The 23,898-nt window shown below is 43.7% G+C and overlaps 1 protein-coding gene across 1 annotated transcript in view; it reads left to right on the top strand.

Moving 5' to 3' along the window:
* Wdfy1 (WD repeat and FYVE domain containing 1) overlaps nucleotides 1-23,000 on the top strand; it is a 47,800-nt gene extending 24,800 nt beyond the window's left edge. Inside the window, exons 4-12 of the mRNA XM_036173236.1 lie at nucleotides 3,391-3,445; nucleotides 5,970-6,120; nucleotides 7,442-7,554; nucleotides 9,996-10,122; nucleotides 11,120-11,225; nucleotides 15,968-16,069; nucleotides 17,380-17,510; nucleotides 18,933-19,041; nucleotides 19,743-23,000. Of these exons, the coding sequence (XP_036029129.1) occupies nucleotides 3,391-3,445; nucleotides 5,970-6,120; nucleotides 7,442-7,554; nucleotides 9,996-10,122; nucleotides 11,120-11,225; nucleotides 15,968-16,069; nucleotides 17,380-17,510; nucleotides 18,933-19,041; nucleotides 19,743-19,802 (954 nt within the window). The 3' untranslated portion in view covers nucleotides 19,803-23,000. The remainder of the gene's footprint in view (nucleotides 1-3,390; nucleotides 3,446-5,969; nucleotides 6,121-7,441; nucleotides 7,555-9,995; nucleotides 10,123-11,119; nucleotides 11,226-15,967; nucleotides 16,070-17,379; nucleotides 17,511-18,932; nucleotides 19,042-19,742) is intronic.
* The last annotated feature ends 898 nt before the right edge of the window (nucleotides 23,001-23,898 follow it).

Here is a 23,898-nt window from a genome sequence, read left to right as displayed (position 1 = left end):
CTACTAGTAACATTGTGTATACATCTCTGTGTGAATCTATATTTTTCAATATATATTTGTTAGATATATCAGAATGGAATTTTCTGGGTCATATGGTGACTAAAATTTCAGGAAATCTTCTGTCCATTTTTATGTATTTATTTATTTTGAAAGAGCCTTGCTTTATAGACCAAGAGGCCCAAGAACTCACCTCCTTAGTGCCTTTACCTCCAAAGTGCTGATCTTAGAAACATGCACCACCTTCTGGTACCCTGGGTTTGGGTAGTAAGATCTTGCTTAAAGTTTTATAAAGCCCAATTTATCTTTTGTTTTTCATAGTTGCTTGTACTTCAGCTGCAATATCTGAGAAACTTTTAATTACCTGGCTCAAGGTCATTTATCCTGTTTTCACAGGAGTAAATTAATCTGTGGCCATATCACTCTGAGTGTGCCTAATCCTGTCACAGGAACAGATACGTCACACTTCTTTTTTCTCCTCAGTGCTTGGCGGTTTGGCTTTCATATTAGACCTTGGCCCCGTCACTCACCTCTGCAGATGGTCTGAGGGATGACCTCACACTCACCCTCCTGCGTGTGGACCCAAAGTTTCCCCAGTGCCGTTCATGTTTTTTCTTTTCTTTTCTAATTTTTTAAAATTTATTTTACATACCAACCACAGTTTCCCCTCCCTTCTCTCTTCTCATTCTCTCCCTTCCATCCCCTCCTCAGAGAGGGAAGGCCTCCCATGGGAGTCAACAAAGCATGGCACATCAAGTTGAGGCAGGACCAAGCTCCTTTCCCCTGCATCAAGGCTGAGCGAGGCAGCCCACCATGGGGAATAGGTTCCAAAAGCCAGCCTACACTCCAGGGATAGATCCCGGTCCCACTTCTAGGGACCCCACACACAGACCAAACTACTCAACTGTCAGCCACATGCAGAGGGCCTAGGTCGGTCCTGCAGGCTCCCTGGCTGTCGGACCAGAGTCCAGCAGCTCCCAGGAGCTCGGGTCAACTCGTTTGTGTTTTCTTTCCCTTGTATTTACTTGGCACCCTTGTCACAGCCAGCCAGCAGTGATTCCAGAAGTGAAAGCTTTGTAAGGACTTGAGGTGACGCAGGTCTGTGTTGGAGGAAGGTACCTTGGCTGGGTGGTACTGGGTGACAGAGGAAGGACCCAGGCATAACTGAGATGTGGACCAGGGTAAAGTTTTACATTTTATTGTAAATTTGGTGAGAAGCTAGCAAAAGGTTTTTGACAGACAAACGATATAATGTAATTCATATCTTCCTCCACCTCTTTCAGATAGGATTTCACTACACTGCTCAGGGTGGCCCTAGAACCTACTGTATAACCCCCGTTGACATCAAACCTATGTATGATCTTCCACCTCACCCCTCTAGAGTGGGATTATAGGCACCACCTATATTCTGTTGCCTGGCTATATTCTTAGATGACTAACTCTGTGGAGACTGAATTGGAGAATAACAAAAATGGAAAGCAAAGTTAAGTTACCATGGCAACCAGGAATCTGGGATCAAGGACGGTGGCCTCAGAAGTGGACAGTGTGGATGCCTTAAGATGCCTCCTGGCATGTTTGCTGTAGATTTAGTTTGAGAAGACAGGAAGATATGAGGTGACACCAGATTTGAGGGTTGAAATAAGTAGGCTGTGGTGCCATCTCCCGAGGAAGGAAAGACTTTGGGGGCAATTGAAGAGGGAGCAGAGAGGTGGTGAGTTCCAGAAAACCGGAGAGAGGCTGGGCTCAAGCTGTACTGAGAAGGCAGCATTTGTTTATATATAAACAGATGTAAGAGTGAGTAAAGCTTAAGAAGCTAGAAAGCAGACCAAGCTAGGCAATGAGGAAGGATGGGTGTGGGCACAAAGACACAACAGTTCTGAACGAAGAAAAGAGAGTGAGCTGGGGCACGACAAGGAAAATCAGGGTGACAGGTGGAGGGGGGAGGACCCTCAAAACATAGTGTGCTTGAAAATCTCCTCAGGATTATCTAGTATTTTACATGCTAGCTACAACGTAAATAAGTAAATAAAAGAGGCAGCCAGGGCTAGGAGGGAGCAAACTCTCCTGGCAGGCACAGAGGCCTGGAACGCAGTGGTAGGAAGGGACCAACCATGGTGGGAAAGCCTGAGGGTGGCTAGGAAGGGCTGATCATAAGAAAAGGGTTTTTGCTGAGAGGGGTGTGAAGAGTCTTGTGTAGGCCAAAGATCTTCACTGAGTTTTAGTTGATTTGCCTTTTAATGTAAAGATGCCTTGATTAGTTTAAGGGCTTCGAAAGAGCCAAAAGGAAGGATGGGCTGCTGCTGCCCTGTCATTCATACACCCTTGGCAGGTGCTAGCAATGATGGGCAAAGCTCTGCCCCTCTCCTTCCGAAGACTTTGTAGGGATATCATGATGATGCACACACTTATGTGAGATAAACCCTCAAGTATAAGCTGCAAGCTCCTTCTCCGGGTGGCAGTGTGGCACTCAGGGATTCTCCTCTGGCTTTTGGTTGAAGAAGAGGCTGTAGTTACAGCACGTAAAAGTTGTGGTTCCAGCAGGAAGGGACAGTGCAAATCTAATTCTGCCGGAGTCAGCAGTTGACCTCTGGGTTGGCCACCTTGTCTAGAGTGTCATTTACAGTGCCAATGAACTTTGGTACTCAGCAAGGCCAGATGGAGGATGGGAAGTCTGTATTCCTTTATGTGTGTTTTTCTCACTCTAAATCAGTCTACAGTTTATGATGTCTGCATTACATAGCACCTTAACAATTTAACACTGATCATTAGGATTCTTAATTAGTACATATTCTTTTGGCTTTTATTGATTCTTTTCATTATAAAAGTGCATACTTTTTTTCTGTCCTAATTATTTGGAAAATACAAGAATATCAAAAGACCCTCTACAATCTCTAAAATTTGTGTTTTAGAGGATATGTTTATGCACACAACATGCATATTTTCCTTGGTAAATTGCTGAGCCATTCCCATGTCCTTCCTGTAAGTCATCAACAGTGTTGACACAGGCCTTTAACTTTTGCTCCTTACGTGTTGTCTTGAGAGGTTTATTAATTTAATTTTGCGTAGCCAAAGGAGAACTGTTAACAAAGTGTGACAGTTAGAGCAAGGCTGGCTTGTGGAGGAAGCATTGGACTCAAGTGCTGAGTTAGTGATAGCAGTTTCTTTGTAGGATTCCAGCTGATCGATTCCTCCTTAAAGGAAATGATGGCCCAAGGATACGTTAGCTGGGAGGAGCGGTTCGGACCCCCTCTGTAGCTCACCTTGAGCGCCATGCCTCATGACAAACTTTTTTTTTTTTTTGGACTTTGATTCAAGTTTGGATTCTCTTTCAAGTTGAGCTCCTGTTGTTTAAAGAACTGTAACTGTCTGTTTATTGCGTATGCTTGCTTTTAGGAATTTCACGTTTCTGAAGATTTTAATAAAATGAATTTTATCAAGACCTATCCAGGTAATGACACACACTCTTGCATGTGTACACATTTAGACGCACACACATTGAAGGTAGGTTTCCATGTTAACATGTCCATTGTATTGCACCAGTTATATGAGAGAATATTAAGTTATTTATCCTCCTTTCTTGCTTCTTGCATTGAAATTTTTGTATATTGGGTACAAGATTTAGTATATAAGTGTACAAGATTTAACTTCACCATTCTTCTACTATTGGAAGAACATGTGCGCTGCTTCCAGTTTTTGATTAACATACAGTACAATATCCATGCCTGCGTATGTATAACTGTGTTCTTGGCTCTAGATGTGACACTGACTCTAGGTGTTTAATTTTGATGACTTGACTTAAGACAAATTCCTACAAGAGGAATAGCCAGGCCAAACACCAAGAAGTTACTTTAATGCTAGAGACCTATTTTTGCAAACTGCTTCCCAAACAAAAATGCAGCTCCTCACAGCTTCGTGACCAGTGAGCGAGTGAGGTGCCTGCCCTCTTGCTGGCTCTTCCTAACATTGCCGCCGTATTATTTGCTTCCAGTTTGATAGACGGGCACACAATTTAAAATGACTGCAACTTTATTTAGTGTTGGTCGTTTGTCTTCTCTGAACGTCCATTGTGATTTGTGTCTCGATTCCCAGGGAGTTGCAGTGTGTTGTAACTGAGTTAAAAGGTGTGCTTTGGAACATCTATGAAATACACATTTTTAGAAATTTGCATTTAAGTTTTCAGAATTCTCTATGCATTATATACAGCATATTTCTGTAGTGCTTTCTAGAGAATTTGCATTTCATTGGTGACCTTTGACATCTGGAAAACCATATGGAAGACTGAATAGAGTTTGCCATATTTTTAATTTTACCACATGGAAGATTTTAGAAATCCTTTCCTAAAAGAAAATATTGAAAAACTACAATAGCAAAAAGGATCTAAGCCTATAAGTAAGATAGCTGTTCCTGAGAAAATCAACTGACTGTCATTCTGAGGCCTTTAGCATGAGCTGGGATAAGCCTTGTTACTTCAGTTTGACAGCCAAGGTTTAGTGGGAAAAGTGTTTGGGGTCAGACAGAACAAATTCTTCTTTAACTGTAAGACCTGTTCTATGAGTAAAGCCATGTCCCTCAGCTTTGGTATCTGAAATTGATATGCTGCACCCTGTGTTTGTGGAAATTAGAAATACCATCAAAGCAGAAAAACATGAAAGAAAAGGCCACTCAGCCCCACAGCAGCCACTCAGTCACCATCTGGGACTGGGGTTGCTTGATCCTATGGCTGAGAGCTGGGGAGCACCCTTGAAGTTTTGGGACTTTCGGGGGGCATGTAATTTGTAGCATAGCCTCCTCGCAGTCTGTGTGCATGATAGTCCCACTGACACTCTGGGCCCCTCAGTTCTTCTGAGCAGCTCACACAGCTGAGAGCAAAGGCAGCTTTTCCTCTGTCTGCCCTTTGATCTTATTGAGCATTTACTAGATACCTACTATGTGCAGTCTTGTGCCCGATAAGGCAGAGTCGTGCCACTGCCTTGTGTACCCAGAATCAACTTGAAATATTGCAGAGGTTAAGTGATAGCAAAACTTCCTCCTTTCTCAGCTACTAGTTCAGAGGACCTTACAGATGCTGTCTTTATAAATAATAATACAAAACATACACAGGACTATTCCACAACAGGCTTCTTTTAAATTTTTCACAAAATTGCATTTGTTCTTATATACAGTGCTAGTATTATAAAAAGAATCCCGCTGGGTGGTGGTGGCGCACACCCTTAATCCCAGCACTCGGGAGGCAGAGGCAGGTGGATCTCTGTGAGTTTGAGGCCAGCCTGGTCTCCAAAGAGAGTTCCAAGAAAGGCTCCAAAGCTACACAGAGAAACCCTGTCTCGAAAAAAAAAAAAAAAAAAAAAGAATCCCATTGATAATGATTTATTTTAAAATGGGTATATCTCCTATTAGATAAGTACAAAAGGATATTAGCCAGGCGTATCGGTGACTTTTCTGGTTGTTCTGACCAAAGACCTAACAAAAAAGCAAACTGAGAGAGGGAAAAGGGGTTTAGGTTGTCTTAAAGTTTGGGGGTCCATCGTCTGTCATAGCAGGAAAGGCATGAGCCATGATGAACTAATCAGCAGTTAAAAAACACCTTTGCTCTCTTAAGAAAAATCTGCCACTGTCCATATAGATAGCATAATAAGGTCTGCAGAACAAAAATAAAAATGTTCCTTTGAACACAGTCAGACAGATAATTTAAAAAAAAAAACCTTATTTTCTGTTATTGGAATCTTTCTTGAGCATGACTCTTTAGTGTTTCCTGGCTTCTGACAGCCTTCCATATGTGGTGGCCCAGGGCTTTGGAGAGAGCCCATGCCAGAGCATGGGGGGAATGGAGAGAAGCAGACTGTCTGCAGTCTACTGGGATCCTGACTACACACTGTGGAAGCTGAGCCTCAGCTCTCACTCAGTGTGGGGAGGTGTTTCTGAAGACGGCCTTCTGTCCTGAAGGGCACTGACCCTCTGTCTGTCTCCCGCAGCCCATCAGAACCGAGTGTCTGCTATCATCTTCAGCTTGGCAGCCGAGTGGGTGATCAGCACAGGCCACGACAAGTGTGTGAGCTGGATGTGCACCCGCAGTGGGAACATGCTTGGCCGACACTTTTTTGCATCCTGGGCTTCTTGCTTGCAGTATCCTTCAGAGTGCCCAACCCCTTCTTCCCACCACCTCACACCTCAGTGTTGAATTTGAAATTGAATTATTAGTTATTCTGAAGGTGGAATGATTCCTGTGGATTTAACCTAGAATCCAAGAATTTCCATGTCTGCTTTTCTTTTGTATAAAGCATATCTGTTAAAAATAATGGCATAGATATGTTCTCTGTGGGAGATGTTGAATTTTTTTATACAAAGTTGTAGAGCCCTGTTAATGCAAGTCCTACCTTTCATTCCAAAATGAAAAACTTCACCTCACCCTGGGCTTTATACATGGGCTGCTAGGAGCTTTATACAAAACTTCACTTAATGCTTTTTTTTAATGAACGTGAAGAGGGCTTTGATTCTTACAGTACTGTCACGGTGCCTCGGGCTCCCCAGATGCTAGTAATCACTGCTTTAGCTTTCCAGACATACGGATTGGTTTACACAGAGCTCGCCTCTGCTTCAGGAGACCTCTGCTTACTGTGTGCACCAGTGACAACATGATGAAGACCATAAGCACAGACAACACCCTAAGAAAGTTCATGGTGACATGCTGCACCACACACACACACACACAAAATGTAAAATTGCTTTTCTTAATTTTTGTTAGAAATGAATGCATAACATGAGCTATTTAAAATGAACTTCTGACATACACAGTTATATATATGTACACACACACACACACACACACACACAGTTAAGGCTCCAACAAGGGAGAAGTGCTCACGTATCATGTTCTAAGTGAGCTTTTCTGTCATGGATGAGAACTCTCATGATGACTTTGCAGAACAGAATCACAGCCTTGGCTTGGCTTGTAGTTCTCCTGACCTAGTGTTCTGGATGGAGTATTAGTAGCCACTCCGTTGTTTGTGGACAATGCTGGTTTTCTACAAACGTCCGTGATTACAGAGTGAAAGAGGAATGAGTTGTTACTGGTAGTTAATATGCTTTAATCTGACCACCACCACAGATGCTGATGTCTGGATTATGGAACTACCCTCTGTAATTGCCTATCTGTCATCTCCCCCAGCTCTCATGTTTTTAATCGCTGGTTCCTATGCTGTTGCCCTCACTATAGTAACTGTTGACTGGATACTATTTCCTTACGAATCTGTCTGCTTTAGTTTTTCTTCCAGGGTGTACCTGTCACTTCCTTGCCACTTGCTCATTGTTTTTCACTTCGTGATTGAGGTTTGTGGTCACTGTCCTGGAATCCCCGAGTTCCATGTTAAGCCTTTGTCTATGGCTGGTATTGCTTGCTTCGTGGGAGTGTGGTTGAGTGTGTTATCTGTCCTTGACTGCTTCTCAGATATGATCTGGACACTCAGCACGCCTTCGTTGGCGATTACTCGGGACAGATCACCCTGCTGAAGCTGGAGCAGAGCACCTGTTCAGTTATCACGACCCTCAAGGGACATGAAGGTAGGCTGTGGTCATAAGTTTCTCACTATGTTAGGCATCCAAAGTCAGTCTTCAGTGCTGTGGTTTTGGGAGTGGTCCCCTCCTTGTGACCAACCAGCTTTCAGTTTGATTGGATGGAAAAGAAAACTGCCAGTCAGGTGTCACCCTCAGTTTCATAACATCAGAAATCCTGTCTGAACTGCTCAAAGGGATGCTTTGTGTGGTCACCTTATTTGCTTATTGATTGATTGATCGACGGTTTTTGAAGTGGGTTTGATGCTAACCCTGGCTATCCTGAAACTTAGCATGCAGCTCAGCCTGGCCTCAGCCCACAGTAATCCTCTGCCATCAGCCTCCTAAGTGCTGAGATTGTGAGCTGCCATGCCCAGCAAGCTTTTAAAATTATTGTTTCCAAGAACTTTTCAGTTGCAGGATGCAGTACTGGTTTTGAACCCAGGGCCGATACATGCCAAGCAATAACTCTACCACTGACCTATACCTCCATCCTCAGGCCATTTCTTTTAAACAGACCTTTCCCACTACTGTTATTTTTATTTTGTTAGTTTCTAGAGCAGTACAGTTAGAGAAACTGCATGGGCTGGTCAGCTTTATACTTGGTCACTGTGCACTGGGTAATGACTTGGGAGAGTGAATCATTAGATAAAGCTCCTTGTTTCTGTAGTGCAGTGTGGTGTGGGGCTCAGTGGAGGAAAGCAAAATTCTGTTGGCTGAATTGGGCAAATGTTTTCTGTGCATGTGAATGATAAGTTAATTTCATTGACTACTGAGCTGAAATACAATGTTTTTGTACAGATGGTTGGACCCCATTTCTGTGTGAGTTACAGAATGGAACTTTGAGGTCTCTAGTTTAGACTAAAGAATTGAAAGTTTGTTGAGAGGATCAATAGTGTGTTTATTTAAGATGGTACTTAGGCTTTCAAATGCAACATGTTGGATGTATCAGACACTGTCTAGCTAAGTTGTTTAGATGAAATAAACTATATGAGATCAGAGACTCTGGGGGAAAGCTGTTGCTGAGAAGCAAGGCTCCTGGTGACGCTGCATCTTCTGAGGACAGAATGGGCCCTGAGGCTGCTTAGTGACTTTCCTATGTCAGACCATGTTTATCTGTGGTTTAGGCCACTAACTGACACCTGAGGGTCACAGGACTCAACAGAATTCATGGAAAAAAAAAAGGGGGGGACCCAAAGCTCATTTTGCTGAGTGCTTTTTGGTTTGGTTTTCACTTTTGTTTTGTTTTGAGAAAGTTTGTGTGGAACACTGACTCATCTAGCTTGCTTGTGAAGGTGACCTCATTAGTTTCTGTATACCTCCAGGAGAATTGCTAGTTCTGTGACACTGGTTCAGTGTTACTGTTTGTTAATAGCTGTTTCCTAGGCCAGTTGTAAGGTGGAAGAGAAATCTCTAGAAACAAAAGATGCCCCAAGGGCATTCAGTTTGGTAGGCCAGCTAGTACAAGCGTGAGAAATGTAAGAGTCGGATCTTTTTTTAAAGCTGAATTTCTTTGATATATTTATTTTGTATACCTGAGCCATTTTTTTTTCTTGAGGCATTAATCTAATTTCCACAGATAAAAGCATCCTAGGGTAAATGTCTATAAATTCTCATGGGTCTGGAATAACCTAGATCTGCACCTTATATAAAATACCCACAGTAAACTACAAGTGGTTTTCTTGACATATTTGTGAGGTTTTTTTTTTCCTCTGGAGAAGTTTTCTGATGTTTTATTTTTAACTACTTTATAAATTATTGGTGTAAGAACAAAGAAATCTTTTTTCCCCCGTGAACCATTCAGTTTATTGGGGTTGCTCACAGGAATATGGGTGAGGGGTTGCTTACAGGAGCAGGGATAACTCAAAGGCAGCTGCATCACTGAAAGTCCACCATGGCATAGATCATGACTCATGACAGTTAGAACCTAAAAGGAAGGCTCAATAAGATGCAGGAAGTAAACAACTCACAAGTCTCAGGAAGTCCCTGAGAATTAGCAGATGCACAGAACCCTTTCACCACTCACTAAGGATATATAAGCAGTAAGGATGGCTAAGAAGAGACTCTGCAACCTTTTGAGCTGCCTACAAGGAAAAACTTTTAAACCCTTTATATTCAAAGCTATGTCAGAAATCTTCATCTTCCAAGTTTGGATAATGGGGTTGGGGATTTAGCTCAGTGGTAGAGTGCTTGCTTAGCAAGCGCAAGGCCCTGGGTTCGATCCTCAGCTTAAAAAAAAAAAAAAAAAAAAAAAAACCTCGAAAAACAAGTTTGAATAATGACTTTGCAGTGTTTTCTACCTGATTCTTGAGAGTTCTGGTGGTTTAAATGACCCTTTGCACAACAAAGGTAGATGCTTTACTCAAAGGCTCAGCTGGTAGTTGGGTTTTCCACCGTTGTACATGTGTCCTGATTCTGAGTTCTGTTTGACCCCTCTCTCACATGCCTAGGTAGTATCGCCTGCCTTTGGTGGGACCCTCTTCAACGGTTACTCTTCTCGGGAGCATCCGACAATAGCATCATCATGTGGGACATCGGTGGGAGGAAAGGCCGGACACTTCTCCTTCAGGGCCACCAGTATGTGAGCATTTGGGGTTGGGGGTCTGAGGCAGAAGGGGAGGGCACTGGTGTTCTGGGCTATTTTCATTTTAACTGCTTCTGTTAATCCTCAGTAAAAAGAAGAAAATGGAGAGTGAGGTGTTCTTCCTCATTAGTCTAAAGAAGTCACCATTATTTTCTCCCAAGGAATGGCCCTGGTGAAATACCTATTTAAAGCACCATGGGTTGGAGACTGGAGTTGAGAACTTTGACCATAGCAGATTGTGTTTGTTAAAGTACCAGGCTTCTCCCAAGCTGAGGGCATAAGCATTCTATTAAACTGTAAAATACATTTCATTAAAAAGGGACATGTGCACCAGTAGCTAAGTCTCTTAAGCTCTGACATTATAATACTTAGGGCTTGTCCTACAGCCTTGTGAAAAGGAGTACCTCCTTTACTCCTTCACCATGTTTTCCTTCCTTCCTTGTTGCTGGTTAGACCATAGCTGTTGACTGTAATTACAGTCAAGTTGAAATTTAGCCAGGAAAAAGTTACCAGGCCAGAAGATTGTTTACCTGGCATCGAGGTCCGAGAGCCTTCGGGAAGAGGGCAGAGTTCTACCTGGGTGTGCACGTGAGTCACCTGTGGCTGCGTGTGCAGATAGATGGCAGACTGTGGCCCTCAAGTCACTTTTCCATGTGACCTGCTTGCCAGTAAGAGTTACATTCTGTTTTGTCTTTGAACAAGTAAATACATTGTGTGAACGAGAGATTATGGTGATGGACACAGACATCTGTAGTTCTTAGCCCTTTCCAACTTGCAGTTAAAATGACAAGTTCAAAAGGAATAGCATTTATTTTGTAGAGAATATGATCTGGGTAATGTTAAGGCATGCTGGGTGAAGTCTGTCATACAGTCCTTGTCACCACATCAAATAATAAAGTAGCCCCCAGGAACAGAAGGAGGGGAGAGTGCTGAGTTCCAGTGAAGGGTTCTGGTTTTTCTGTGTTGATGTGACTTGTGTACCATTTGCAGTGACAGGGTGCAGTCACTCTGCTACCTGCAGCTCACGAGGCAGCTTGTCTCCTGCTCCTCGGATGGCGGGATTGCGGTGTGGAACATGGATGTTAGCAGAGAAGAGGTAAGAAGCAAGAGCATGGCTGGCAGGTCAGAGGAGAGCTTTCTCTGGCTTCTCAGTGTGCTACCTTGCAGGTTACAAGTTGTGTAAATAATCCCTCCTCTCTCACTGCTCCATCTGTGGATTATTGTCTAACAAAATTCTTTTAAATTCTTAACATTAACTTACTTTATTGGTGTGATGTAAGTATGATGTGTATGTATTGTGTGTGTGTGTGTGTGTGTGTGTGTGTGTGTGTGTGTGTGTGTGTAGATAGATATAGATATAGATATAGATATAGATATAGATATAGATATAGATATAGATATAGATGCAGGTCTCACATGCATGTGAAGGCCAGAGGTCAAAATTGGGTGTCTTCCCCTCTTACTCTCCATCTTACCAAGGCTGGTGCTCACTGATTGGAGTAGCCTGGCTGGCCAGCAAACCCCAGGGATCCCCTTTTTCCACTTCCCCAGCACTGGGATGACAGGCATATACCACCCTGCCTGGCTTTTTGTGTCAGTGCCTGGGGTCTGAACTCACAGGCAGCACCTTGCTGACTCAGCCGCCTCTCCAGCCCTCACTGCTGTGCCATAACCTGCACCAGGTGAGACTTTCTGGCCTTGATGAGCAGTACAAACAGATGGGCAGCATTTAGGTTGAATATCAGCTTGGACTCTTTGCAACCAGCAGCCTTGTAGCTCATCCAGGGATCTGGACCCATGCAGGCCTTCTGAAGTATTCATGTGACTCCGTAGCATTTCAGTTTGGAAGCCCTGAGAAGGATGTCTCAGGACATAGCTGGGAGTGTCATCATGGAGAAACTATACCTCTGTTCTCTGCTTTTCTTTTGTCCTGTGCTCTCTTCCACTGGGTCCATGCTGATAACAGATTTCTTAAGCAACTTGATTTTTAAATTTCATTGAGCCATTAAGTAGGTATGAGACCTTGTTTAGGTAAGTGTTTTAATCTCTGGGTTTTCTCTTCTACGAAGTGAAATCATTTCCTGAGATGATGTCTCAGGCCTCCTCCCTTTCTTTAGCATCTGTAACTTTTATTTTAAGACACACTGCAGGGACTGTGCTTGACCTTGTCATCGTGTGGTTCTTCAGTTATTCACCCCATGCAAATTCTGAAAATAGATTCTGGTGGAGGGATGTGTCCGTCCATAGGCTTTTTATAGCTGTCATCAGATGGTTTCCAGGCAGGATTTCCTGCTCATCCCTGCTAGGACCACGGCGGTCCTTCTTTGCTCAGTGCTATCTGTGGCTTGTGATGTTGGTAGCAAAAACAGATTACAAAGAAGGAAGATGGATAGTAAAGACAGTTCCACTTGAGAAAAATTCATCAAGCTCGTACGGAGTGGCCACACAGTCTGTCAACTTAGGGGAAACACATGGTAGATGTTGTCTGGGTGTATGTCCGTGTGTGTGTGTGTGTGTGTGTGTGTGTGTGTGTGTGTGTGTGTGTGTGTGAGAGAGAGAGAGAGAGAGAGAGAGAGCCACTTCTGCCCTGCACTATCCCCTTTGCTTTATCCCTTTGAGACAGATCTCTCACTGAACCTTGAGTTCATGGTTTTTGTCTATGCTGGCTGAACAGCAAGTCCAAGCCATCCTGTCTTGTTGTTGACACCACCCCCCCCCACTGGAGTTACAGATGTGTAACTCTGTGTAGCATTTATGAAAATTCTGGGGTTCTGAATTCAGGTCCTCATACTTGTACAGCAAGGCTCTTACCCAGCAGGCCATCTCCCCAGTCCTGGTGAATTTTTTTGATACTGCATTGTAACAGGAATTGTCTTATATGATGTCACACGTGTTCCCAATACTGTCATGTAGATCATTATGCAGTTCAGAGTGCTCTGTGTGCCATTGCAGTGGGGCCCACGTTAATCCAGAGTCCCTTGTAAGCTTCTATGCATGGCTCTGCTTTGTGTGGTTCTCACTGAATAAACCTTACTTTTAAGTATGCCTCATAAGTACTAATCAGGGGTGTTCAGTCTACAGACAGACTCGTTTTCAGCTTCTCACCCTCAAGAAACATGCGGCTAAGTTGAAGAAAACAGACTGCCCCATGACTGATAATGTGTGGTGCCTAACACAGAGGCGTGCTAATTGCTAGGTTTCCTAGCAGCCTTGTGTGGCAAGCCAAACAGGAAACTCTGGTTACATTACTGCTGTTTAACTTCCGGTTTTGCACCTTCTAAAACTCTTGGTAAGGCTTGGAGTAGTATACCGTACAACATACTTAGCACCAGTGCTGTATCGCTGCATGATAATGCTTTCCTTGCATGGTCTGTTAAAACTCTGCTCCGTGTTCCTCAGCTACTAGCTGTATGCACCAAGAACAGCTGGTGTGCTATTCTGTCTCCTAGGTTCTTGATCCATTGTTTCCCAGTCTTGTTCTGAGAGAACAGACACGTGAGAGGGAGGATGTGTTTCCTGTATAACCAGGGATGACTGTTGGGATTCTCTAACCAGTTTAACCACTCCAATTTCAACACCTTTGTTTCCCTTTGTACATTCCTTCAGAAAATGCAGTCAGAAAGTGGGAGCAGCACCCTTCCTTCAAATGACATAATGTGAACTGCAATTGTACCTGTGGGAAAAGAAAATTATAGGCCTGTCTGTCAAGGTGCTTCCTGTGTGGCAGAGATGACTTCCTGTTAGTCATCTCTGGAAGAGAGGGGAAAGCAAATTATATCAAAAGAGGCATTATTTTTGGTAGCCACTGAGTTTTTCTAGCTAAGGAAATGCAGTGCAAAAGTGAGCAGCCTGCTATCTGTGAGGTCTGACCCTGTCAGGGATCCAGTGCCCAGGTCTTCCTTAGCCAGGATCCAGAGGGAAAAGCACAGTTGTCCAGTCCACACTGCTCACCTGGAGTATCTCTGGAAGTTAGTCACCTGTCCATACTGACAGGACTGTTCCTAGCCCCTCATGTTTATTAGCTCTCCATGGCTATCAGCCCCCTCCCAGAGTAGAGCACATTTTTTTCTCTGCCAGATTGTAATCAGGACTGTTCCTTTTTGGAAGTGAGTGTATGAAGTATGGATGGACAAGTAACTAGTTATGGAGAATGTTTAAGCAGGCAGACTTCAGGATGTGTAATACTGTACGTAACAGTGAGTTAGCCGTGGCCATAATAAAGTGGGATTATTCTTGCATTCTCTTTGTTCAGATTAGACAGGTGGAACAGGATGTAGAAAGCAGATAGAAAGTCATAGTACTTAGTTAATATCCTCTTTTTTGTGCTGAGGCTGTTGCTGAATGGTAGAGCATTTGCCTAGTGTGGGTGCCTAGGCCCTGGCTCCCCATCACTCTCTTTGTGCTCTTTCTTAAGTCATGGTCTCATGTAACCCACACCAGCCTGGGAGTCTGTGTAGCCTGGGCACGACCTTGACCTCCGGGTCTTCCTTGGCTTCACTGCCTGAGCACTGGGATATAGGCGTGCACCACCACATCCAACTTGTCAGTGCTGGGTATCAAACCCAGGGTGCCTCCAGCCTGGGCAAGTACTCAACAGTTGAGCTTTGTCCCTGCCTCTTCTTTGCTCGTTTTCACTCTTCTTAGTGCAAATGACCCCTTTTCTCCTTAGACAGTACCCACAAAGCCAAGTGGCTCATAATAGCTTAGGGTTTAACACTGACTTCTGAGTATTAACAAAATAAAGTTACAGATTTCTTTAGTAAAACTTGTTCCAAGGGCTGGAGAGATGGCTCAGTGGTTAAGAGCACTGGCTGCTCTTCCAGAGGTCCTGAGTTCAATTCCCAGCAACCACATGGTGGCTCACAACCACCTGTAATGAGATCTGGTGCCCTCCTCTGTATACATAAGAAATAAATAAATCTTTAAAAAAAATAAAATAAAATAATAACAACTTGTTCCAAAACACGTGTCTATTTCTGCACTGGTTATAGTTTGCCATGTCAAGGTATAAAAAACATATTTTTCTTCCCTTGTGCTCTTCTGCCCTCTAGTTCCACGAAGTAATACTCAGTCTCAATCCATGGCTCTCCAAGGCCAGAGCTCAGCTGTCATTCTCCAGAACTGTGTTTTGAGACCCCCCCACACACACACAAAACAGCACTGAGAAGGGCTGGGGGTCAGGTGGCAGTATGTGATAACACCCTCATTGGTCAGTGTTGGGGAAGTGAATAGTGGAGTCCACTGTTCAGTAGAGGGCAGAGGATTCGTTTGAGGAGTGGACCTGCTCCTGAGGACTGGGCAGGATGGGGAGGGGTGGAGAGTCTGTCTGGCATGATGCCCACACAGAACATCTAGAAGTTTCTATTTTGTTGTTCTGTTTTACCATGGCCCTACAAACATTTCCAAGAGGTAGTTCAGGTTGCACAAGAAATGGGCTTTTATTCAAATAGATATAGATTTCAGGTAACTTTAGCATGAAAAAGAAATATCTAAGACAATCCTTAAAGATTCAACAATTTGAACAAGCCTATAAGCACTGCTAAAATTGTCATGATTGGTCAAAATAGAAGCATGAGTCAGGTGTGGTAGTACACATTTATGATTGTAGCCTTTGAGAGTCTGAGGCAGGAGGATTGCCACAAGTTCCAGGTCAGCCAGACTGTATAGTGAGACAGTCTCCTAAAACCAATCAAACATATAAAAACAACAAAAAATCTACACACCATGGAATTGATCATGGCAACCTCAGCTAAAATACATTGTGGAATTTAAAAGAAATATTAACTCTAGAAAGTTCTAGAACTCTGAACTAATGTCTGAACTCTGCATTGCCCCTAGGCTCCGCAGTGGTTGGAAAGCGATTCCTGTCAGAAGTGTGAGCAGCCCTTCTTCTGGAATATAAAGCAGATGTGGGACACAAAGACACTAGGGTTGAGACAGGTCAGTAGCTAGTGTTTCCTCATCCTGTAAGGATTTTGTATCTCATCATTTGTATCATTAATTTGAATTTTTAGGAAATCATACTTTGTTCTTACAAACGTGGTTAATTCCTCTATTTATATTGCTACCACGTGACTGACAATGAGCGTAGGCGGTCCTGGGGCTAATGAGAGCTCTTTCCTGTATCGGAAAGCTAGGGTGCCTAGAGAAGCCTAGAGTCTGCTGGGAAACTGCAGAAATTGCTTGCATTTGGCACTATTTCCTATTAAAGTCAGCGTTTCATACTAGCCAAGAATAAAATTGGAAAAATGAGGAGATTCAATGATACGCCTTGAGCCATCACTAGCAGGTTAATAAAACGGCCCTCCCCAGGTGTCTCTGACCCTGTGACTGTTAGTTCATCCCAAGTTGTGCCGGCAGTATAAATACACCTGGAACATTTCCATTGAGACTTTCTCAAATCTCTCTTAAACTTTTCTAAATGAAGAAACGGGCCCCCAATAGCCTATTTCTGAGCTACTAATAGCTGGAGGTGCCCATGTGACTCCTAAGTCCTGCAGTACCGTGTATTCGTGCACTGTCTGGCAGGTAGTTGTTCACTCGGCCAGTGTGGGTGTGGTCAGCTAAGTGAGAATGTGGTACTTCTGTTCACCATTGGTGGTGAGGGATTAGCCTAGCATTGCCTCTCAAGGCCCCATTCACTCTGGCAGCCCAGAAACCTCTTTTGTTTCTTATCACCCTGAAACGCTCTGTGGGATGCTTGTGTAGTGGTGAATAGCACGTTATAGTTCCTTCTGAAGAAAACTCGGAGGGGTGAATTTTACTCTTATCCATTAATAATTGGAGAGAGAGAAATGGTCATTAAAGGATCAGTGGTTAAAGTCTGTTAAAGTCAGTCAGTAATAATAACTGGAGTGTTTTTGAATGTCCTGGAGGCTTATTTCCAGAGCCAGACTTTGAAAGGTCAGAAGACTACTATTTCCCTGTACAGATTATTCCCTTACTTTAATGGAGGAATAGATTTTCTTCCCAGAACCTCCAGCAATTGGGTTCTTAAGAGAACTTCAGTTTGGTTTGAATCTTGTTGCTTATTGTAGACCAGACGCTGTGACAACAGCCACACTGTTGTCCAGAGAGCAAGGAAGTTGTTTTTTTGTTTTGTTTTTTGAGACCCTTGCCTGTTGAGCCTGTGGAGCGTCCGTTGATGATGCCGTGAATGTTGGGGGTCTATCAAGCATCTTCTCCACGGCCCTGGTTCCCCTGCTTCCCCGTGAAGCAAAGCTAACTCCTGTCTCCCTCCACCCCGGAAGCATCACTGCAGGAAGTGTGGGCAGGCAGTCTGCGGGAAGTGCAGCAGCAAGCGGTCCAGTTACCCGGTCATGGGCTTCGAGTTCCAAGTCCGAGTTTGTGATTCCTGTTATGACTCCATCACAGACGAAGAGTAAGTACCCATTGGCATTTGTCTTATGGTGTCCCGCCCCGCTCTGTTGACAGGCATCTGAATGTGGGCAGCCTTTGGAATGTCATAAACCATTTCCATTTGTTTGTTTTGAATGACAGTTTTTTATTCGTGGGTTGGGCATGTGTGTGTCACAGGTTGGGTGCGGAGGTTCAAGGACAGCTTGTGGGGTCCCTCTTCCCTAAGAATCAAACTGGAGGGGAAAGTACCTGAACCTGCTGGGCCATCTTGTCAATCCACATTTGAAGAGAAGTTCCTGTCCTACTTTGTGACTTTGGGTTGCTACTGTTTATCCCAAGTTGCTTCACTGGCTAGGACAGGTGTGTGTGTGTGTGTGTGTGTGTGTGTGTGTGTGTGTGTGTGTGTGTGTGTGTGTTTAAATGATTTATTTTATTTATGTGCATTGGTGTTTTCCTGCACGCATGTCTGTGTGGGGGTGTCATATCTCCCGCAATTGGAGTTACAGACAGTTGTCAGCTGCCATGTGAGTGCTGGGAATTGAACCTGGGTCCTCTGGAAGAATAGCCAGTGCTCTTAACTGCTGAGCCATCTCTGCAGTCCCCAGGACAGTTTTTTTTGTTTGTTTGTTTGTTTTTAGTGCAGTGAAGCTGGCTAGGAGTAGTCCAGCCCCTGGGGCCCAACTCCCAGGGCTCTGTGCAGACACGTGTTCTTGTGTAAGTGACAGCAGTGCTTGGGCTAGCCGACCTTTGTCCACTCATTCAAATTTAGTTACTAAGAAGACTGCGAAGACCTGTGCTCCTTCTTCAGATACTCTTAAATAACTTTATCAGACATGCCCTGATGTGGGCAGGTCCTTGAGGAGAATAATCACCATTGTCTTTCCTTTCTCCTTGAACCATGGCTGCAGTGGCAGAGGCCTGTGTCCCTGCTCATGGTGGCCACTGAACTGATGGGAGGGAATGATGCCATTGGCTACAGAGCAGAGTGCTGCATCATGGCTCTTATGGGTGGCAGAGGCTCAGGGCATTTCTTACTAATGAATTCTGCCCATAGTCTCCTCCAGAGCTATTCTTCTCTAGTGTTATAGGCTCAGGTTTTAATGTTTATGTGCCAGTCTTTCTAATGAAAACAACCAGTTATTTTTATGCTGAGTATCTTTACCCCTTCTCCACCTCTTTGAGGTCCTGGCATTGGAGCCAAAGCCTCCTTAATTCTAGGCAAACCCTCTGCCGTTGAGCTGTACTCTTAGGCCTTAAGAAACCTTTTGTACAGACAGCCTTGTTATTACCTTTCTGTACTCCTTTAATTGTAAAACCCTTGCTGTTTTTTAGAAGCTCATGTTGACACCATTATTGTACGCAAGCACCAGCATTACTAAAGGATCCCTTCCGTTTAGCTCTCTGGTACAGTCAGAACATTTCAGTGACACTTTTTCTCTATTAGCCGGACTTCTCTGGCAACATTTCATGAAGGAAAGCATAACATTTCCCATATGTCCATGGACATCGCAAGGGGGCTGATGGTGACCTGTGGGACAGATCGTGTTGTAAAGGTAAGCTGGCCTCTTAGCATCTCACCTGAGATAGAGCCGTCCTCAGGCTGTGAATGGGCTTCAAGACATTTCCGATAACATTGCCATTCACCTTTGCTCTTTAGAATCAACTGACTGCCTGCTCAGAGCCCTGAGTGACTAGGCAGATGTTTGTGACTCCCTATACCCTGGGGTTGGTGGGGGTCACTCTGGTTCTTGTTTGGTCATGATGGTGAGGGCTAGGTGCCCCTTAGATCCTGTGGCTTCTGAGCTGGCCTCAAGGTTCCTTCACTGGTTTTTTAACTAATTCCTAGATCACAAATAGGAGTTGAAGTAAATGTTTTTTACTTAGTTGAGTCATGGAACTGAACTATTTTATATTCTTAGACATTATAGTGAAACATTACAACATTGTTTTCAGGTTTCAAGATGCTGCCTGGAAGTGCTTTTCCTGTTGTTTGTTTTGGGTTTGTTTTGTTTTGTTTTCACTGTAGTTAGTGAACTACATTGCTTTATATGTATATAAGTCTTAAGGGGGGCTGGGGACTTAGCTCAGTGGTAGAGCGCTTGCCTAGCAAGCGCAAGGCCCTGGGATCGATCCTCAGCTCAAAAAAAAGTCTTAAGGGGGTTTTTCTAGCTCCAAACCAGGCAAGTCTGTCAGCGCTGACTCTTGAAATGAGACCCAGTGGTAAGTATGCTTTCTCTGTGTGCCTTCCTTGTAGATATGGGATATGACTCCTGTGGTGGGCTGCAGCCTGGCAACTGGATTTTCTCCACACTGATTCTGGAGTGGGGTGATGTCCGCGACACTTTGCGCACAGCGACCTCCATGAAACAAAACCTTCATGTAGCTCAACAGCCACTGTCATGTAAATGGACAGCAACCACCTAAAAAAACAAATCAATATTTTTAAAAAGAAAATATATATATATATATAAAAGTGTGTTTTGGGGTATTTGTGGAAATTAATCTGTGGGGATTAACACCTAAAAGGTCTGTCCATAGTGATCTCCTAAGGAATGGAATTTCCTCAGCAAAACTGCCTCATGAACATTGAATCTGGGGGTAAGGAGGGAGTGACCCAGCAAATGAAGGTTTTAGAGGGAAAGATTTTTAAACAACAACAAAAAAAGATTAATGCTTAGAACTTCTTCAGTGCAAACCTGTGAGCACACATGGAGTCTGCTGAGAGGGTCCTTTGAGGTCCCTGAGGGCACTCTGCTGTCCAAGCAAGAGCTGAAGAAAGGGCTGTCTGTCTTTCTTCAGGAGAGTTGGTAGGGTGTAAGAAACTCAAGCTTCCTCCCTACAGGCTGGCTGTATGTGAATGCTCTCCACAGTGAGTTGCTGATCGGCATCTTCAAGGTGCCTGTTCCCATCAGGTTGAGCCATAATCTGCTTGTGGATTTGGCTCACTGCTGTTGATTCTCTCCCAGCCAGTATCCCATGGGTGAACCTTTACAGTTGTCCTTTAACAAGACAGCTCGCATGTGTCCCTTTCTCCCAAACCCAGTCTGTGGACAAAGCTCTTTTACGGTGCTGTTGTACAAGCCTCCTGACTTTTTTCCTTCATAGCTAGTGGTGACCCGTGGCAAACTCAGCTACCGTCATGGTGGTGATGGATGCCATCAGCCTGGTCCATGGGACGGATAGCCCCGTCCTGCTAACAGATACATTTGTTTGCAGTCCCAAGATGAGCCCCTGTGATACGGTAGCAATTTATGCCCCTCAGAACAAGTACTCTTAAGCTTTCATGTAATGTTATGCTGTGTCACTCATTGTTGTTCATGTCTCACAGGAAGAAATGCGTGGCCCGTTGCTGAAATTATCAACCAGGTCTTGTACAGTAACCCCTAACTCGTAAATCACTTTTCATGTTCGGAAAAGCTGTTGTATAAAATGCGCTTTCCAGGTTTTTGACCAGATTCCCAGGATGAGGAGAAGGGGGATGGAAAGCCTGCAGTGTGGCTGTGTTAGCAGTAGCACAGGAGTTATTCCAGTAGAACTGTGGGAGCCAACAGGAAAGGGCCTGCTGCTTTAAAGGCTAAGTAATGAATGGCCACAGCATCTGTGTGACTCTTGCTAATGGGTATCCACTAAAAATCTCACATTGTTCTGTGTTGGATTAATTACATCAAGATCATCGCCATTGGGCCTGATAGGACTAAGGGACTAAACATGCTTTATTAACATGGCTTACAGGGAGGGAAAAGTTTATATCAGGCAATAAAACTATGATGACCACAACACAAATAACGAGGAAAGAAAAGGCAGCCAGGTATACTGGATTCTAGCTTTACTCTGAAAGCTCTTGTCTTCAGAAGTAGGACCAAAGGGTTTCGTTGCCCCTTTTAATTTTTATGTTACGTCACCTTAACTGGCGATCCTTCACCAGATTCTGCTTACACTCTACACGATGTGTATTGCTAATGTGCTTTGGACAAGAGAATGGGTGATGCTTTGAAACCACCATGCAGAGTGTTCTCCCTGGCCTGCTCAATCTGTGGTTCTGCCCACACAAAGGGAACTAAACATGATGGAGTCGTTGCCCTGTTGAATAGTGCTGAGCCCTGTGTGCTTTTGTTTCCTAAAAAACGTCTGTAAAATGTGACTTTTGGACATCTGTGGTAGATTGAACTGAACACTCTATATTTCTGAAGCTTTTTTATTTTGAAGGCCTCTTGGTGTAAGACCCAGTGTGGTGTTGAGAGCATGAGGTTGGTTTGAGCTTTCTAAGGGGCTAATAGAAATCAAGGAAGAAATTTCTATTTAAGGAAGAATTAGGGCAAGGGACCTTGGGAAAGATGGCAGAACTGTTGGATTGCTCCTCACTTGGGCCTGTGATCATTTCCTTCAGAAATGTTGGTGCCAGGCTCTTCCTGTGTGTTACACGTCGGGTGGCAAATGGGGTGATATTTTTTATAGAGGGTGAAAATTATATTCTCAAGTTTACTGACTAGGCACACAAGGTCAGGACAGTAAGGCTCATGCTTCTTGCCTTATTTGGACTCTGTTGCCAAATGAGTCACTTAAGATAGTTCCTCAAGTAACAGGGACCATCTTTTCTATCCCAGAATTCTCAAGTTCCTGTGTACAGATGAGGGTCAAGAACGGCAGAATGGTAGAGAAGAGCCTTGCACATAGGTCTAGTGTGTACTAAAGTGATGCCGAGTCTTTTTCTCACCATGTTCTCCACTGGTCCTGTCTCATTTGGGCCCAGTGAAAGCAATAGACCTGTAATTGGTAGAAACCACTTATTAGTCCCTAGGTTGTAACTGTTTACTGTGTCCTGGTCTTAACTTGCTGCCTGGAGGACACCAATAAACTCTTACTCCATAGTTTATTACTTTGTTCTCCCCTACAGTGATTCACTTTGTTAGTGTCTATATTTATTAAACTGTCAAAATTGACCAGAATATACAATAAGTAGAATAGCAGCCCAAACCCAAGAAGATATTTTTGAAAATCAGTGTTTCATTAAAGTACTATTGAGATCTCCTAAATGATAAAAATCCAGTTACAATTAATGAAAAACAATCTAGCTGCTCATTGTAAATGGGAGGCTTAACAAATAAGTAATACATGCTAATTTCTGAAAGTGTCCAATGCTTAATTGTTAATTGTGGGTGGATTCTTGAATGTCTCATCTATCTTCTGCAGTTTACTATACAATAACTCTTTGAGTAAGTTGCAATTTAATTGTGCAGCAAGTTTCTATCAGAGAACAATTTAAAGTGTTTTATTCTGTAGGCTTTTTTGACTTGGGAAGCAAAAAGGTGACATTAAGTAGTTCAATTTGTCCTTGTATAGCTGTGTTTCCATATAATACTGTGTGCCCTGTGTATCCCAGAGAGGCGGGAAAATTTTGTCCTTTCTATTTGTGGGTTTGTTTTTGTGGGGCATTTGTTGTTGTTGTTGTTGTTTATTTTTTGGAGAATATGCATATAATAAAATCCCCCTTGCTTGTTACCATTCTGCTTAACTTGTGTTTGTTCTGTTTGCTCTGGACCTAGCACAGGACATGTGTATGTCAGTGTCACCCTGACTTGGCATCCCGTGTATGGTGATATTTTATATGTGCTGAAATGTGATTTTATTTGTATGTTAATAAATAAAGTTGCCTGGGGGTCAGAGCTAATAGCAAGCCATAGCAGAAGCCAGGCGGTGGTGGCATACACCTTTAATCCCGATCACATGACAGAGTTCAAGGACACAGCCAGCATGGAGACACATGCCTTTAATCTCAATACCAACCATAGAGACCTGGAGGTCTGTATAGACAGGCAGTGACGAGGAGGTCATGTGGTTGGGTATACAACCAATGAGAAGGCAGAACAGAAAGACAATAAAAAGACAGACACACAGGAAGTAGGTCTCTTTCTGAGGGGAAGGACAACAGCGATGGCGAGGGGTAAGAAGGCGGTCTTGGTCTTGGCTGCTGCTCTGACCTCTTGGGCTTTTAACTCTGCATTTGGCTCTGTTTCTTATTTAACAAAACCGTTCAGAATTATATCTACACCCAAGGGCTCTGGATAAGTTACCTGCATTATCTTTTTAAATTCTAGCATCATGCCTCAAGTTATCTTGCATTCTACAGATGACAAAATGAGGACGAGTCTGTCCATCTGTCTCTCTGTCTGTCCATGTGTCTGACTTAAAGGCCTTCTCTGTTAGCCCTGAAGTCTGGGAAACTTGGAGGGGTCACCAGTTAGTGTAGCTCAGGATAACTGCACAGAACTGCATAGAGAAGCGGTATCCTGGTCCCAGCTCTACTTCTGTGCTCACAGCTTTGCCTTGCGAGTTTAGATAGGGTGGGTCAGACCCAGGACTGAATCCTCAGCTAACGCAGTAAGATAGGTTGGCCTACCTAGTCAAGTTAC

The sequence above is a fragment of the Onychomys torridus genome, chromosome 23, assembly GCF_903995425.1.
Source record: "Onychomys torridus chromosome 23, mOncTor1.1, whole genome shotgun sequence".
Lineage (NCBI taxonomy): Eukaryota > Metazoa > Chordata > Mammalia > Rodentia > Cricetidae > Onychomys > Onychomys torridus.
Note: the sequence above shows the minus strand (reverse complement) of the source record. Positions and strands in the feature narration are given on the sequence as shown.